Raw genomic sequence first — 19,146 nt, forward strand, 5'->3', positions numbered from 1 at the left:
ATAATAAAAAAAGGTAGAGAAAAAGATCTGCTTTTATGAGCAGAGGTGGTATTCTAAATCTGCCTTTATTCAGTTTCTGAACTGTTTCTAAATCACCTTTTTCCCTCGGGATTTTGCTCTTCTCTGGTTATAGATAACCTGTTGTGGGTCAGTGTGATGAACTGTCTGTAGAGTTAATAAAGTATGGACATGAGCTGGATTACTTTAGTTTTCTTGTCTCAATGAGGGATTGTGTACATTGTATAGCCTCCTGCACATACGGCATTGCACATTTCATATTTTTTTCTTAGAGATTTATCCTTGGAAGAGGAAAAATTTATGAAACCCAAAGTAACAATGATAGCTTGGAATCAAAATGACAGCATTGTTGTCACAGCTGTGAATGATCATGTCCTCAAAGTGTGGAATTCTTATACTGGACAACTGCTTCATAACTTATTGGTAGGTAGTTTTTATATAGTATAACAAATCACCATTTTTTTGAACTGTAATTTTATTTTTAATAAACATGTTTTATTTATATTATCAAATGAATAGAAATTTGTATACACACAGATAAATTACTGTCATTAAAACATTTTTAAAAATCCTTACACACTATGACAATATGGGCTTTTAATTTTAAATATAACTTGCAAACCCTCCTTAACTATATAACTTTGTTGAATAAAGGGACATGCTGATGAAGTATTTGTTTTGGAGACACATCCCTTTGATTCCAGAATTATGTTGTCTGCAGGACACGATGGCAGCATATTCATATGGGACATTACAAAAGGCACCAAGATGAAACACTATTTTAATATGGTGAGTGGAGTGCTGGATCTTCATGCATGTTTGCATTTGTTTCAAGTACTTGGATAATGAAATGTCTTTATAGTTATATTTTACCCCTTGACCCAGGATCTAATTCAGTATCATGCATTGTATTAAGTTGTTATGTTTCTGTAGTTTTGTAGTTTTTTTTACCTATATCTTGCCCTTTAATAGTACCAGGCAAGTAACGTTATGGGATATTTCTGTTTTGTCCGACATTTCTTCATGATTCAATACTGTTGCACATTTTTTTAATGGATTAAAACATAAATGATAATGCATCTTCCATGTATTATTTCAGGACACACAAATATTTATTTATTCCACTATTGGTAATAATTACAGATATTTGGTTAAGGTGGCATCTGCCATATTTCCCCACTATAAAATAGTTGTTTTTTTCCTTTGTAAATATTAAACAATTTTTTCACAGACTGTGTCTGGTTCCTCATTAAACTTTCACAAATGTTAATATCCATTGAAGATTTTTCTAATGGCATCAATCTTCACATATTTATTAATTGGCATTCTTGCATAGTTTTGTAATCCTTTTTCATTTTATGTAAAGAATGTTTTTCAAATCCTTAAATATTAAAGAATTTCCAAATATGTTAACTGTAAATTCAGCCTTTGAGAAGAATGTTACTTTTATAGTTAATTTACTATTGTTGACTATTTAAGTGGTTTCAAAAATATGCACAGCATTAACACTTTGAATGTCTTCACACATGGCTGTTTATATAGATCTCTGATTATTTTATTAGGATAAATTCTGAGGAAAGTATGTAAAAGGGCTTGTATATTGCTAAGACTTTTGATTGATATATATGTGTGTGTGTGCACTGGGTGTGTGCGCTAGAAAATTACTCTTCAGTTAATATTGAGGTCCAGTTCAAAGTGTAATTAATTTTGGAGGCAGAGTAATAATTTCCTACACATTAGTGGTTCTTAGACTTTTGATTGAAGACCACCCTAGTCCATGTGTTCTATGTTTTTAAGTTTTTTTTAAAATTTCAATATACTTATGCTGGACAGTTTCTCTAACAGTTTAAAGTACAGTATTTTACTTATTAACATTAAATGCACTGAAACAACTCAGATAGCATGACTGAAAGTACTGAAAGTACGTCATTAGGTACCTCTGAAAGTTGCATCTCTGTGTGTTCAAATTACTGGAAAAAGAACTAAGCTGCCTTTAATTTTTTTATGGCCTTAAAATTCATAGGTACATCTATCTTTTGGGGGTGCGGGCTTAGGTAATTAGGTTTACTTATTAGTTTTAACTGAGTCCCTGGAGATTGAACCTAGGACCCTGTGCATGCTAAGCGTGCACTCTGCCACTGAGCTATACCCTCCCCCTCCATTTTCTTAATTATTTTTTAAAACTCAGTAGGAACATTGCACCCTAAATTTAATCTGTCAAAACAGAAAACTACATTAATTCAGGCTTTAAACAGAATATAGGCTAAATAAACTCTAAGCTAAAGAATAATCTGAAAAAAGGCTCAAGTGAATAACTATGGTCTTATTTCCAGTCAGACACCAAAAATTGGCCTTGTATACGGAGTTCTTTACTGCCCAGCTGAGGGGGGCTCCTAGACAAATTACTTAGAGTTGTAAACTACTAACAAAACAGTATTTCATTACATATATAATAGACATTTATATGACACTGAATTGTTCTCCAGGCACAGTTGCAGGGCGTATTTTGTCAGGAATCTTTGGGACTCTTCAAACTGCAGGTAAAAATTGGAGTCTGTCTTACTTTGCTTAGATAGGTTTGTCCACTTGGGAAAACTTCCTTCTCAGCAGGTACCCTTAGCAAAGCTTTCAGCACAGTTAGTTCCACACGTATGATAGGAGAGTAGCTGCCACTGCCACCATCTTTGTCTTACCAGCCAAGAGTGTGACGTGGTGTCAAGGCATAGGTAGAGCTGTGGTGGAGATGGCTCTTCAAAGGACCCTGTGGGTGAATCTGTGTAATAGGAGGGAAAGTATTTATACATTTTTTTTCTTTTTAAGTTATGAGAGAATGCAAATTTGTATACATACTATCTTATTCCCTAAATATCCCAGTACCTTAATTTTTTTTTCCATTTTGTTAATTGGCACTCATTCATGTGTAGCATAGCAGTAGTGAGTTGTGGGTACTTACACATGTGTGTGGATTTGTTTTGGCAATTAGTGGGTGGATGATGCTTTTTCCAACATGATTTAACTTGTCCTTAAGTTTATTATTGGAAGGTTACAGTCTGAGACAACAAATATGCATAGCTCTACACTGTTAATGAAACAGCTAATTTAGTTCTAAATTGATAATGCTAAACTAATATAATTTATAGTTAAAAAAGCAAGAATAAAACAGTTTAAAAGTCATCTGTTTAAGGCAACATTCATGATGCACTTAGAGCATCCTTCCTGAAGTCTATGGCAGTTTGAAATAAGGTAGTTGCAGGTGCAAGGATTTACATATGCACCCTTGAGACTTCGAAGCATTGCAGATTTTGCATGGTGATCACTCATCTTAGTAGAAAGTTTAAACTCCATAAAAGTATTGATTTTAGTTCACAGATGCCAAACTATTGCTCTTTTTTGGAAAAAGGAGGGGAAGGGGAACGTAATTAGGTTTATTTATCTATTTTTAATGGAGGTACTGGGGATTGAACCCAGGACCTTGTGTATGCTAAGTACACATGTTCCCGCTAAACTATTACTCTTTAATCGTTTGCCTCGTGGATTATTAATCAGTAGCTTTTTGTTATATATTAAAAGAAAAGTTTGTGATATTGTCATTTACTTGTAAGAAGAAAGCATTAATTTTGGATTGCTTTATTATGATCCTTCATTTGATCGGTTTGAGAACTGACTCTTAGAAAATCTTTCATGATTTTTTTCTAGGCTAGTGGTATCTAAAATGTATTTTGTTTTCTGAAAATAATCACATGTGCTTAATGAGAAATTAGGTTTTAATTTTTTGGGGGGAATTGATACAGCAGAAAAATACTTGCATAGAAATTGTCATAAATTTTTCTCTCTGTATTTCCTAGATTGAGGGACAAGGACATGGAGCTGTATTTGACTGTAAGTTTTCACAGGACGGGCAACATTTTGCCTGTACAGATTCTCATGGGCATCTTCTGATATTTGGCTTTGGATGCAGCAAGCCATATGAAAAGGTCATTTCATATACTTTTTTTGTAGCATGTGAAATAATTATTAAGGATGTTTTGAAAATATGTTAGAAGTATTGATTTGATTGTTTTTGTCTTTTCAAATAAAATTAACTGGTTAATATTTATTTTCTTTAATGTATATAAACCTCAGAATTTGAATCTGTAAACTTCCCTTTTCTAGATTCCCGATCAGATGTTCTTCCATACTGACTATCGACCACTGATTAGAGATTCTAATAATTATGTCTTAGATGAGCAAACTCAGCAGGCTCCTCACCTTATGCCTCCACCATTCTTGGTAGATGTAGATGGAAATCCTCATCCAACTAAGTATCAGAGATTAGTACCAGGCCGAGAAAATTCTGCAGATGAACATTTGGTTCCACAGCTAGGCTATGTGGCAACAAGTAAGTGCTAAGTCTTTTTTTTTTTAATGTAAATAATAATACAACGAACTCCTGTACTTGGAGATTCACCAGTCCTTAATATTTTGCAGTATTTGTTTTATCATTCTATCTCTACATACATACTATTGTTTTGAACCGTTTCAGACTTAAGTCCTGGGCCTCATGTCCATTTACTGCTAAATACTTCAGTGTGTGTTTTCTTTTCTTTTTCATTTTATTGAGTTATAGTCAGTTATGATGATGTGTCAATTTCCGGTGTAGAGCACAGTTTTTCAGTTATACCTGAACATACATATATTCATTGTTGCATTCTTTTTCACTGTGAGCTACCACAAGATCTTGTGTATATTTCCCTGTGCTATACAGTATAAACTTGCTTATCTATTCTGTGTGTATATCTGTCAGTATCTACAAATTTTGAGCTCCCAGTCTGTCCCTTCCCAGTGTGTATTTTCTAAGAACAAAGATACTGTGTTACATAATCATAAACAATTATTAAAATTAGGATATTTAATTAACTTACATTTAACTTATATAATACTGTTATCAGAGTTTGTTATTCTAATAATGCCTGTATACCTTTTTTCCCCTCCCCTAATGTAGATTTTAATTTGGGACTACATATTACATTTAGTTGTCATTGATTAAGTCCAGGTTATGCATTTTTGAAGGAACAGAACATAAATGGTGTTGTAGCCTTCCTGGAGCATCACATTAGGGTGCTTGTGATTGTGTTTTGTCCAATTATTAATAATGTTGAATTTGAATACTTGGTGTCTGCCAAGGGTCTCCAATATGAAGGTTTTTTTTTTTCTCTTTGTAATTAATAAGTAATTTGTGGGGAGATGTGATGTAAATAACCTGTTCCTTATCAAACTTCACCTATAAGTTTTAGGATCCATTTAGAATTTCTGCCTGAATCATTTGTTACTTTGAAGGTTGCAAAATGGTTTTCTAACTCTATTCTCATTACACCTGCATTTTATTATTAACTGGCCTACTACTACTCTCCTATTTATTTATTTATATAATTTATTAAGTTTTAATGTGGATTTAGGGATTTAGGGTTGTTATATAGTGGGTTATAATCCATTGCTATCATTATTTAGTTGCTAATACTATCCTTGGATTTGGCTGTGAGAGCCTTTTCAAGCTGAGTTTTGTGTCCTTTCCCAAGTCCCCATCATTCTTGAGCACTTCTTTACTTTCTGGCACAAGGTGTTCTAGTCCCACCTTGTACTTGGCCTGTCCTAGCCACATGCAGAGTCTTTTTTAAATTTTTGAGTTTTTGTATTTGTTCTAGCAGTGTAATATTTTCCTCTAATATTATTAAGCAAAGAAAAGGATGCTTCTGTTTTGTTTGGATGAGGATTGATTTACTGAAACTAAACCACTGTAAGGTTAAAGATTAATGTAAATCACTATATGTTTACTCTTTGAGATGTTCTTTTTTTTTATTAGTTTGATCGAAGTATGCATTACATACAGAATTCACCACTGTTAAGTGTACAATTCAAATCAGTTGACAAATGTTAAACCGTCATGTAACCACCATCACAATTAAGATATAGAACATTTCCAACACCCCCAGAAGTTCTCTTGGGACTGTTTGAAATCAGTTCTCTCCCTTTTCCTGGTCCCCTGTAATGACTTTTATTTTATCACTTTAATTTTTCCTTTTTAAGGAATTTTGTATAAATGAAATCATACAATATGTAGTCTTTTGGATCTGGCTTCTTTAACTTAGCAGGTGCTTTTGAGACTCATTCTTGTTGTTGCAGATATTAGTCATTTGTTCCTGTTAATTGGTAATGCGCCATTGTATGGGTATACCATCATTTATCCACTCACTAACAGCCGAAGGACATTTGACTTTTTTCCATTTTGTGGCTATTTTAAGGAATGCTGAAATAATTCAGCTATCCTGTGGACTTTTTCTTACTTTTTCCTTTGGTTCTATCAATTTTTGCTTTATGTATTTTAAAATCCTGTTATTATGTATATACACATTTCAGATTGTCCTCTTGGTGGATTAAGTCTATAATCATTATGAAAATTCCCTCTTTATCCTTGGGAGTATTTCTTGTTTTGTTTCTTGTTATAACTAATCCGACTTTTTTGGATTAGTGTTATCAGGGTGTATCTTTTCAATTATTCTAACCAATCTGTGTCTTTTTATTAAAGTATTTCTTGCAGGCAGCAATCCAGTCTGACAGCCTGCCTTTAATTGGAATATGTAAACCATTTATACTTAATATAATTATTAGTATGGTCAAGCTTAAAGTTCTACATGTTGATATTTATTTTGTCTTTATCTTTTCTGTTCTTTGTGCCTTTAGTCTTTTTTTCGCACCTGTTTTGGAATTGCTTATTTTTTAGTGTTTCATCATGATTGACACTAACATTTTATTAGCGATGCTTGTTAGTTTTATTTATTATTAATGGTTTCTCTAGGGCTTGAATTGTCAATATGTGGTTTGCAGACCCATGGTTTTATCCATGACCTTTTATGGGGTCTTCAGTGTTATAACTATCTTCCTAATAATATGGAAATATTAATTTCCTTTGGCATTTGCACTGATAGTACAGAAGTAGTGGTGGGTAAAACTTTTGGTACCTTAGCACAAATCAGGGCCGTGGCAGTATACCCCTAGCAGTCATTGTATTCTTCACTGCCTTGAACACGCACTTTAAAATATTCTGAGTGTTAAGATTGGAAGTATGCATAAAACAGTTCTGCTGTGCGTTCTGAGGTCTCTCCATTCTGGCTGGTGGGAACATGAACTATTTGCAGCCCTGTGAGAATTCTGGGAAATCGTTGGCTTAATGGTTTTTCATGTTTTATTCCCCACCATGGTGGAGTTTTACCCACCATGCACATATTATTATTTAGCCAAGAGAATCAGTTGGACTTGACTGTGTACCTTTCAGCTTTCTGTGCAGTTCAGTCCTCTCTGATACTCAGCCTTGCATATTTTAGTCTTCCCCTGCTCCGAGACTCTGACCTCTGTCCCTCAACTCAGTGAGATCTCTGAATAGTGTTTGAGTTCCTGCTCCTTGTTCTGCAGCCTGGAAGTTGCTTCCGGACAGTTACTTGGAGCGATCAAAAGATCAGGGATTGTAGTCCTGTGCTGTCTGTTGTCCAATATCTGAAAGCCCTTTTTCATATATATTTTTTCTAGTGTTGTAGTAGTTTATAGTGGAAGGGCACTGTAGCACTTAAGCCTTTATGGGTAAAACCCTTCCTTAATATTTGAATGGTTTATGCCAAATAGAAACAGTTATTCTGATGATACTTGCCAAGTTACATGTAAGTTCAGTGCTGTGAAAGGAAAGTTACATAGAGTTTTTTGGGGAAGGGAGAGGATTAGAAGTTTCTTTTCCTGCTGTTCTCCCCTTGGTTCCATGTTGTTATGTTATTCCTAGTTCTAACTAAATTTTTTTTAATCTTTTTAGATTAGGGCTCCACTTCTTTCTTAGCTCATTTTTGACAGTGATGAAAAAGTTCAGTAATTTTTAAGACAGTGAGTTCTTCTAAGTTCTTCATTGTTTCATAGTAAAATGGAAATGTTATCAATGAGATATAAGGGAATCTAACTCAGGTAGTAGGATGGAAGTATTTTTTCCTCTGAAATTCTATAGGACTTTTTTCAGTTTCTTACGTGTTCCTTTGGATGCAAGTATATCTTTGCATTCTTTTTGTTTAATACCCTGTTAATTTAGTTAGAGTTCTGCTTATAAGCTGAAGGAGAGTTCTGGTCTGCGTTATATACTATGTTCAAAGAAGATGCATTTTATGGTGGGTGGGTGTGTAAGGAATTGTTTGCATGAAAATGTTAATGTTTAGATAAATTTCAAGACCCCACAACCATCTAATACTTTTTATCCATTGACACTAATTCTGAACCTATTAAGTATCTATAAAAATGTGTTATTTGAAAAATAAAGATGCAAAGAGTTAAAAAAAAATCTGAATTTGTAGTTGAAGAATTATGCCTACACTTAAAGCATATGTGAGAGAGCGACATGAGCTTAGTGGGAGAGGCACTTAGTGGGCGTGGCTGCCGCTTTCAGCTGTGTGTGCTCTCAGCGTGTGGGGTAGGAGGGAGCTAGAGTTGGGAGTTGTCACTTGTTGGAGGCCTAAAATGTGTTACTCCCTCTTTTTTATTTCGTAAGACAGAGAAGGAATTCCACTGCTTTTCTCTACTTCAGAAATCACACATGGTTGCTCTGTTACGGTCAGAGACCTTAAGAAATAAGATTTTAATGAAGTATGTGTATAAATGTGGGGCATTAGTGAGAAACAGAAAAACAAGACTTCACTGAAATGTGTTTCCATGTGCTCACTTCTGGGGAATTCAGCAGCTCTGTGAGGAGGTTTTTGTGGTACTTAGTACTCTAAAGTTTTTTTGAATTTTTTTTTTCGACTTAGTTATGAATACATAGGATATTTTAATTGTTATTTAAAAAAAGACAAGAATTCTGACAGTTGTTATTGTAATTATAATTGCAGCCTACTGAAAGTGTTTTTTCCTGTTCATATATAAATGATTTTATATTCATTCATTGAATTTGCAGGTGATGGAGAGGTAATTGAACAAATTATAAGCCTACAAACTAATGATAATGGTGAACAGAGTCCGGAGTCCAGTGTTCTTGATGGAATGATAAGACAGTTGCAGCAGCAGCAAGATCAGAGAGCGGGAGCAGGTCAGGATGCTGTTGCAAGTGGACTTCCAAATGGAGAAGAAACACCCCGAAGAGGTAGTTAATACATGAGAGATATAAGAGATATTTTGCCTTAATGTGGCTGAATTGAAATCGAAGACTAAATGAAGTCATTGTACCCTACATGTGATATGAAAAACGTCACGTAAGGAATGTACATTTACAACTTCAGCAGTCATCTGGAGGTAGCTTTATTAGGTGTAAGGTTGATGCACGAGCAAATGGACATTTGAATTTCATGTTCTGTGAATGGCTATTGGAACCTTCCTTGCTCTAAACGAGGAATATTACAAAATTATAGTAAATAAATGAGAGTAAAGAACAAAGTATTTTTTAAAAGGAAAACTACAGTTCTAGGTTTTCTTTTCTTTATAATTTTTAAACACCTGAACTGAATAGAGCACTAATGTTTCTTGCTGAATCAGAAGATTTGATGTGACTCCTAAGGGCAAAGTACTTGATATTGGAATGCAGTAATAATTATATTAGTGGAAATAATCTAGGAGCGATGAGTGATTGTTATGTAACTGAAAACTCACTCTGAGAAAGAAAACCCTGTGGAAGATTAGAGAAGCTTTGTGAGTCTATAAAATGCTGTAAACTTCTCTGTCTCTTTATCACTCAGTGCTGTGCTGAGTGCTGGACGGTTTCTGTGATCTGCCTGCCCTGTCACACTCTTTGATCTTTTTTCATCTAGTCTGCCACATAACTGTGCTTTAGATTTTTATTTGCTGTGACTATTATGTCTAAAAGTTTCAGTAATTCTCTTTAGAAATAAGACTTTAAAATTAGTGCCTTATGCTTTAAGTTTTATTTTTATATATATAATTGTGTTGGAGTCTATCCTCAAAGACTTGGGTTGTTAAATTTTCTTTGTTCATGACATATTCTTATCATTGATTCACACATGGTTCTCTTTTATTTGTTTTAAATTACAATAATAATCTATATCTCTTTCAGTGATCCTGCCCTGTTTCCCATTCCCAAGATAAAGCTGTTTTGAATCTTATGTTGATCCTTCCTTTGCCTTTAAAAAAAAAACAGATTTGACATTCTTAAACATATTAATATAAGGCATTTATTTGTTTTTAAACTTTATAAAAAGGTTTATAAAGAGACTTAATTTCCTTCACATAGTGCTATATTAAGAGTACTTAATTGTTGAATCAGATTACTTTTGACTATTCTGTACTCCATTGTGTGACTATATCTGATTTTATTCATTCATCTCTTGAGCTCTTGGGTAGTTTTGCTAATCTCAAAAAGAAATGATAATGAGTCTTATAGTGGGGGAAGGTATAGCTCAGTGGTAGAGTTACTTGGGAGGTCCTGGGGTCATCCCCAGTACCTCCATTTAAAAAAATAAATGAATATACCTAATTACCCCCACTTACAAAAAAAAAACCCTAAAAACAAAATAGGTGGACCAAAAATACAAACAAAAAAAGATTCTTTTTTTAGTATGTCTTTATTTTTGGTTTGTATCTTATTAGGAGGAACGTATATGCTTATTATATGTTAAATGTATATTTGATTGAAGTTTGTTTTGGAAACTTTTCTTGGCAATTCCCCCCTAGGTTTTAGAAGACTAAGTTTAGACATCCAGTCCCCTCCAAATATTGGTCTGCGTCGTAGTGGACAAGTGGAAGGTGTTCGTCAAATGCACCAGAATGCTCCACGTAGTCAGATTGCTACAGAACGCGACCTGCAGGCTTGGAAGCGAAGGGTGGTTGTACCAGAGGTACCACTAGGCATATTTAGGTTTGTTTTAGGATATCTATTAATATCATTTTTATCTGTGAAGGTATATCTGTATGGTTATTTGCACATTTTCATCATTAGTAGAAATAATCATTTATATTTTAGTAATGGGTTGGAATATATTTTACTTGTGGTAGGAAAATGTCAAAATTGTTTTCTAACTTTACTGTGGTAAAATTTTTCATAACCAATCTTATTTCACCTATACAAACACCTACCTTTTCTTCCTTCAGTCTTATTTTAAAAGATATCCCAGGCATAATATTATTTTGTCCATAAGTATGTCAGTATGTATTTCTGAAAAATAAGGAATTGTCTTAAAATATAACCATAATGCCATTGTCGTATCTTAAAAATGAAGTTTCTCAGTAGAATCAAAGAGCCAGTCATTGTTTACAGTTACAGTTGTTTCAGATGTGATAAATATTTTTAGTGTTTTGCAAGACTGTTTGATAAGTGGTAAAATTCCACCAGAAGGCACATAATTTTTTTTGTGATGCTAGCAGGCGTTGATGCTCACTGCCTAGATTCATTAATTCATTAGGGGTATAAATCCAACTCTGAAGTTATTATCTTGGATACTTCTAAACAAAAATTTACTCATCTTTACTATTTGATTATCCAGTAGTAAAATTTGTATATAAAAAACTGAATAGATAATTGCTTATTTTGCATTATTTTCCTTCAAAATAAAGATTTAGTCCCTTTTATCCTCTTGCAGTGGCCAGTTGGTGTGTCTGTTTTTCACTGTGTAAATCACACTGCTATGATTCACCTTTTTTTCTGATATCCTTATTGATGTTTAAACTGTTCTGTCTCTGGACAGGAGGAACTTCTTCTGGTTGGCTTCTTTTGAAATGACTAGTAGCCTTGCATAGTGTCTTTGCTGTCAGGCGTGGTAAGGTGTTACAGGTTCATCTTGTAAATTTCTTGACCTTCTAGGGATCAGTCTTTTAAGCAGCCCTGTCTTCTTGTAGTGAGAAGTGATATTTCATGATTGTAGTGTGGACGATTAGGCTCTTTCTTGCTACCTTGTAGCTTGTAATATGCTTGATTTTCAGGTTATCAAAACAGAGGCCGCAGATACTATTTTACATTGATATCTATAACTGTTTCACTGTTCTGTCACGTTTGTGTCTCAGTAACTAATGCCTTGAGGATAATTTTGTAAAAGTTTTCATGTGTTTAGCTGAAAGAGTTTCAGTGATTGGTGGAGTAATATTGAATAATAATTATATTTTGTACATTGAATTTAAGAATGTTTGCAAGTATAGAATAAAACAGTGAAAAACAAAATCTGGATTTGGGGTGAGAAACAGAGAAAATCACCATCTTTTATGTAGTATGCTATAATTAAGCCTTAATAGTTGAGTCTTAAAATATCTGAGCTGTATGGTCATCAGAACCGAAACTGTCATTTTGTGATACTTTTTGTTGTCAAAATCAAGGGAAGCAACAGGTATCAGGAATGAAAGACCTGAAGAACAGTTCTTTAAGCAAGCATTTATTCTCTTAACGTAAGAGAAAACTGCAAACAGTTTCAGGCTAAAATCATGGTTTCCTAATTAGTTAGGGACTCAGGCTCCTCTGTTTCTGACTTCCAATCTGAAGGTCAGTCACCTCAAGGTCCAAGATAGCGGGACTTTATGATAGCTGTCACATACTGTATGTGTGATGGAGGTTGAGATTTAGGTCAGAAGAAGGAATAGAAGGCAGAAGAAGGCAAAAAGGACATCTGTAGTAGAAGGAATTTTATGTCAGTGAACTTAATGGTCCCACATGCTGTTTCTGCTTATAACTCATTGCCCAGAATGTTGTCATGTGGACATACTTAGCTACAGAGGAGGTGGGGTAATACAGTCTCTCTTTAGGGCAGCAAAGAACCTAGATGAAAATTGAGATTTTATTTCTAAGGAAGAAATAAGAAAGAATTTTGTGAGTCAGTGCCACACTATGATTTTCCCAAAGAAGAACCTAGCTCTTTCTAGAGCTATATTCTAAAATACACATGAGATTTTAGGAAGGAGATGCTGAGTGATACAGTGGTGATCAGTGCCCTTGTCAACAATCTTTGTAATGGGAGCAATGATGAATTTTACATAACATTTATTAGGGGTCCTTTGATAAGGATTAAGAGAAATTAAAATCTGTTTTCTGACTATAAAAGTAGTATGTGTCCAATTTGAAAAATTTAGGTAATAGATAAAAGTGTGAGGAGATAAATGATCCTACTGTGCAGAAAGTTGAACACTCAATCTTGCTTCCCAGTAAAGGCAGTTCTGGTTGGGGCTAGAGTTGAGGTATGTAGTTTGTCTTAATCCAATAATAGAAATTGTATTCATTGTAGAAGAATGAATGAATCGCATATGCATTTTGTCATCTTTCATAATGTCACTTTTACTAGCTGAGTATCTCATTAGGCGTGGAATTGTACACAGTTGAACGTGGTACTTATGAAGCTCTAGAGTGTTCCTTTGCTTGACTGAGTATGAATAGTATGTAGTGTTTCATTGTCAGAACAAAGGGAAGCACACAGGAATGGGGTAGGAATTTCATTTGGCTGCAAGTGAAAAATCTCATATAGTTCCTTAAATATATAGAAACTGATGACTTGTGAAAGGGTGGAGTCTGGTGTAGAACTCCCCTGTGGATAGTGCTTGGCTGTCATATGAATGTGGGCTGCAGCTGTATCTTGAGAAAAAAGTGATTTCCTTAGAAATCAGTTTCTGTCTTTATAGCATTTGTGCTTGTATTTGAGTGTCCAGTTATATCTTGGAGCATGTGTACAAAGTCAGTTTTGAAACTTTTCCAGTGAAATTTTATAGTGAACACAAAGCATGAAGCCATGTATTTTCAACAGTGTTCAAATTGGAGTAAAAGGACATTTAGTTGCTTGGATTTTCTAATCACAAAGAAGGAAAATGATCTTCAGTACCTTCCTCATGGTGGAAGGTCTCTGGTTCTGAAATTCCTAGTAACATTATAAACTTTGTTTTGTGTCATGTGAGTGAAATATTTGTGGTTAGAAGAACCAGTAGCATTTCTGTTCTGGTTTTCTGGAAATTATAAAACATGCAGTTTGAGTAAGTTTGGAGGGGGATTCTGCTCTTATTTTTTCTTTAGAGAAAGGAATTGCAGTCTTGGAAAATCGTAGAAACATCTTGAGTAGCTAATATGAGAGATCCTATTTGAGTTGGTCCTCATAGGGTCGATCAGAATGAATGAGTATTTCTTGGGGGAGGGTACCCTGTAGCTCAAGTGGTAGAGCACTTGCTTAGCATGAATGAGGTCTTCGGTTCAATCACCAGTACCTCCATTAAAAAAAAAAATTAAATAGGTAAACCTAATTATCTTCCCACCAAAAACTTAAAAAAATAAAATAAATAAAAAAGAAAAAGTCACTAAAAATGTTTTTTAAATGAATGGATATTTCTGTGCTAAATATGAAAAATAAGACTTCCTATCTGCCTCTGAGATTTTGTTTATATTGAATTTCTTACGAAGTACAGCTTGACACAAGTTTTGTTATAAATTCAGGAATTTTCTGTATTAATTTAAAAAGTATTTAAGTTATGATTCCTAGAATCATTATTAACTTTGCCTCTTTATATCCTTTACTTATCAGTAACCAATATAACTGGGTACTTGAATTTGTAGGAAGTTGGAAGACTTCAGAATAGAGAAAGGTGAAGAAGAAAGAAATCTTTACATAATTGGAAGAAAGAGGAAGACTCTCCAGCCCTCACAAAAGGTAACGTAAATTCCATTTTCTTAGGAATAATCAAACTAGAAATTAACAGAAATTTATACTTTTCTTTTTGATCAGTTAAGAATATTAGTAATATTAGTCTTTTGTTTGGAATTTTAAACAATAGTCATGAAGTGTTATACAGCTATTAGAAGTGGCTTTGAAACTTGCAGATGGTAGCTTTAGCTTAATGCCTAACAGTGCTGAAGGATGCTAGAAAATTATTGTCTGTTAACCACTAGAACATGACCAGCCCATATATTTTAAAGTGGTTTCCTTTTTGGATTATTGTTACTATTTTTTTTAATAGTAAACCAATCAACTTAAAATTTAGTTTGGAAAATGCTGATCTGATGTGCCTAAATTTAGTCATGTGTTCTAAGTACCTTAAAAAGTAAAAAACAAAAAAACAAAAAAAACCCCAAAAAACCCTAAGCTTGATTAAAAATGTATGGCAAAAATATCCATTCAAGGATTTTTATTTTTTGAACTATTATTATTACTTACTATTTTTGCCTTAAATCCTTTTGGGTATTTGATAGAATGCCAAATACTTTATTGAAGATTGTACTTATATTTTAGGTGTTGATTTTTCATCTGCACGTTTGTGTTTCAGTCTGATTCGGTGGTTTTGATGTCACAGTCTAGGCAGAGGACATGTAGGCGTAAATACCCAAACTACGGTAAAAGAAATCTTGGACGGCTTGACTTATCTTCTGGAAATGAATCTTCAAGCTCCGTAAGACATGTGAGTTTCATAACTTTAAAACACAGAAAAACTTAAATAATTTGTCTTTATAATTGTTTGAATATACCTTGAAATTATGTGAAAATTTCACATTTTGAATTTCTATAACAGTATTGAACAGCTTTGTTGTACCATACAACTGTAGCGTTCGGTGGTTTTAGTATATTAACAAAATTGTGCCATCACTGCCACTATTTAATTTCAAAAAATTTTGATCACCTAAAAAGAAGCTCTGTACCCATTTGCAGGTAGTTCCCATTCCCACCCCTCCCAGGCCCCTGCAGTTACTGATCTTTCAATCCTTGTGGATTTCCGTATTCTGGGCATTTCATCTAATGGAAGCATACAGTATGGTCCTGTGACTGGCTTTTTTCACTTAGTGTGATGTTTTCAAGGCTCATTCCATTTTTAGCATGGATCAATACTTTCATTCTTTTTCATTGCCCCATATTCCATTATATATTAGAGCACACTTTGTTCACCCACTCTTCAGCTGGTGGACATTTGTTATTATTTCTACTTTTTTGACTATTATGGATATTGCTGCTTATCAACATTCATGTACAGATTTTTGTTTGGACATAAGTTTTTAGTTCGTTTGGATATATATCTAGTCGGTTTGGTGGGTTATATGGTAACTGTTTTTAGCCTTTTGAGGAGTTGCCAGACTGTTTTCCAAAGTGGCTGCACTATTTTATATTCCCAGTCAGTAATGTATGAGGTTTCTAGTTTCTCCACATCCTTGTCCACATTTGTTATTGTCTGTCCTTTTGATTTCAGTTATCCTGGTGGATGTGAAGTGGTATCTCACTATGGTTTTGATTTACGTTTCCCTGAAGATTAATGATGTTGCATATGTTTTCTTGTGCTTATTTTCCACTTGTATATCTATGGAGAAATGTCTGTGCAAATCTGTTGCCCATTTTTCAATTTGGTTGTTTTTTCCTTATTACTGTAAGAGTTCTTTATATATTCTGGATATGAGCCCTTTATATCAGATATGGGACTTTGAAATATTTTCTCCCATTTATTGGGTTGTCTTTTCACTGCTTTGGTGATTTCCTCTGAAGCACAGAAGCATTTTGATGAAGTCTGGTTTGTTTTTTCCATGGTTCCTGTGCTTTTGCTGTCATTAAGAAGTCTTTGTCTAACCCTTTTGCTTGACTTTTCAATAATCGTATGTAAGTTACTTTTCTTTAACTTGGTTTTTTTGGGGAAACCAATATTTTTGTAGAGTTTTTAAAGTTTAATGTTAGAATGGCCATATTTTCTAATCAGTAATGTTTTAAGGATCGAAATGTTTCATAAGGATGAATAATTTATTCAGATTCCTCTCTAAAGCATTAGAATAGTAGTCAAACAAAAGGTTTGAATTTAAATCCACATTTTTCCACTTTGACAAGTTGCTTAAACTTTCTGTGCCTCTACCTGTTATCTCTAAAAGAAATTAGTAGTATGTCCCTCAGAGGTGTTGTGGGAATTCATGTAGTTAGTCTTGTAAAGTGCTTAAAACCCTGCCTAATATTCAATAATGTTAGTTGCTATTATAATTAAAACCATTCAGTTAAATGATTTTGTTTTATGTAATGACACTGTTCTTACATTATTTTCTTCTTATTTATATCATATTGAGCGTATTGAAACCTTTATTGATTTTGGGTGATTGTGATAAATGTTACCGCCCTTCCTCAGGAGTTTCCGGCTTATCCTTCCTGTGGTTTTTTTTTTTTCCCTGTACATTTCAGTCAGATAAATGTATATTTTATGATTTCTCCTTTTGTACACAAAGTATAGCATACTACAGATACTCTTTTGCACTTGGGTTTTTTTTTTTTTTCACTTAAAATATTCTTGAAATTACATCAGTTCGTAAATGTCTTCCTCACTTTTTTTTTTTTAAAGAGTTGCATTATATTTAAGTTGTGTGATTGTAACAAAGTTTATTTAACTGCTCTTCTGGTTACGAGCATTTAGGATGTTTCCAGTGGTTTTATTTTAAATAATGCTACAATGAAAAATCTTGTATATGTATGTAGTTTTCTACTGTTGGAGATGTAATTTGGGGGGTACATTCCTTGAAATGGGATTGCTAGGCCCAAAGATAACTGCATATGCATTTTATGAGATGCTGATAAAAATTCCTCATAAAGGGGACGCTCACCTTGCATTCCTACCTCTGGCCTGTTAGAGTGCTTGTTTCCCTACTTTTTACCAACAGAGTGTGTTACACTTTCTCATTTTTGCCAATTTAATTGGTGAGAGGTGGTATGTTAGTTTTATTTTATTATGTTTTGGCTATTTTTTCGTGATAGAATATGTATAACATACAGTTTACCATTTTAACTGTTTTTAAGCATATAGTTCAGTGGCATTAACTACATTTACAGATACGTGCAGCCATTACCGCTGTATATTTCTAGCACTTTCTCATCATCCCAGACAGCAACTCTGTTCTCATTAAACAGTAATTCCCCATTTCCTTCTCTCTTCAGCCCCCGGTAACCTCCCTTCTACTTTCTGTCTCTATGAATTTGCTATTCTAGATACTTCATGTAAGTGGAATCACAATATTTGTCCTTTTGTCTTTGGTTCATTTCACAGTGTAGTTTTACTTTGAATTTTTTTATGTGTAAACTTGAACATCTCTTTTACATATTTAGAGTCTTTTTTCATCTTTGTGCTTTGTCTGTTAATGTCTTTTGGCCATATTTGTTTCATGGCTTTGGCCTCCCACCTCAGTTTTAAATTTTTTCACATATCCTGCTATGTTACTGAATTTGTGAGTTAATTTTATCATTGGACTCCCTGAAGTTTTCGAGGTACGCTCTCAGTTTATACAACATTCAGTTTTGCTACTTCTCCTCTAAATTTTACACTTGTAATTGATTTCTCTTGCCTAATTGCATTGTTTAATACTTGTAGTACATGTAGAATAATAGCGGTGATAGTGGACCATCTCCTGTTGTTGGTGGAAATGTGTCTGTTACTTTCACATTAAGTAAGATACTCTGTGTTAGGTCTCTATAGAGACATATTTTACTATGCTAGGGAAAATACCAACTAAGTCTTACTTTCTTAAGTGTTCTTTTTGAAGAATCAGGCATAATTATAGATTGCTTTTTTCTTTTTAGATCATCGGTAGTATTAAGCTTATGTTTTTTCTTTTTAAGTCTTTTAACTTGGTATATTTTCAATTAATAGGGGACTTTTAAATATAATGTAGAATGTTAAGTCCTCTTGACCTTTTGAAATAAATCATAATTATGTTCTGTGTAGTTTACCTACAGTGGTATGAACTCATTCTCCTGTGTTTTTGCAGATGGGTAAAGATTGGTGTGTGTATATATATATGTATGGTAGTTCCATTCTGTTTTGGTTTGGAAAACAGTGATAGAAAAAGTATGGGTTTTAGAGTTGGCCAGATCTCCAATTCCATTTTTAATACTTAATCTCCTGTAACTCCAGGCATATTACTTTACATATTTTTCAGCCTTGGGTTTCTCTATGTGTGAAGTGGCAGTCTTGGGCAAGCAGTGACTTGAGACAATACAAAACTCATAGGCAAGGTGGATCCAAAATTTGTGGTCTTTGAATCTTGTATAATTTTAGGGACCTTCTTTAGAGAAAGAAGACTCAGATTCAAATAGACACGAGGCCTTGGTAGGCAAGTTAAATCAAAAGCCTCTGAAATTTATGCTTCATTAGCTTTATGTTAATTAACCCAGCCTCTGTTTACAGAGGTGTTTTGAGAGTTAATTGAGATAA

The 19,146-nt window shown here is 33.8% G+C and overlaps 1 protein-coding gene across 1 annotated transcript in view; it reads left to right on the top strand.

Annotated features, from left to right (window-relative positions):
- Nucleotides 1-19,146, top strand: part of BRWD1 (bromodomain and WD repeat domain containing 1) — a 97,365-nt gene that overhangs the window by 36,301 nt on the left and 41,918 nt on the right. Inside the window, 8 exon segments of the mRNA XM_032463949.1 lie at nt 291-441; nt 673-807; nt 3,864-3,992; nt 4,171-4,396; nt 8,975-9,160; nt 10,702-10,885; nt 14,543-14,636; nt 15,250-15,381. Coding sequence (XP_032319840.1) covers nt 291-441; nt 673-807; nt 3,864-3,992; nt 4,171-4,396; nt 8,975-9,160; nt 10,702-10,885; nt 14,543-14,636; nt 15,250-15,381 — 1,237 coding nt within the window.

Source organism: Camelus ferus, chromosome 1 (genome assembly GCF_009834535.1).
Source record: "Camelus ferus isolate YT-003-E chromosome 1, BCGSAC_Cfer_1.0, whole genome shotgun sequence".
Lineage (NCBI taxonomy): Eukaryota > Metazoa > Chordata > Mammalia > Artiodactyla > Camelidae > Camelus > Camelus ferus.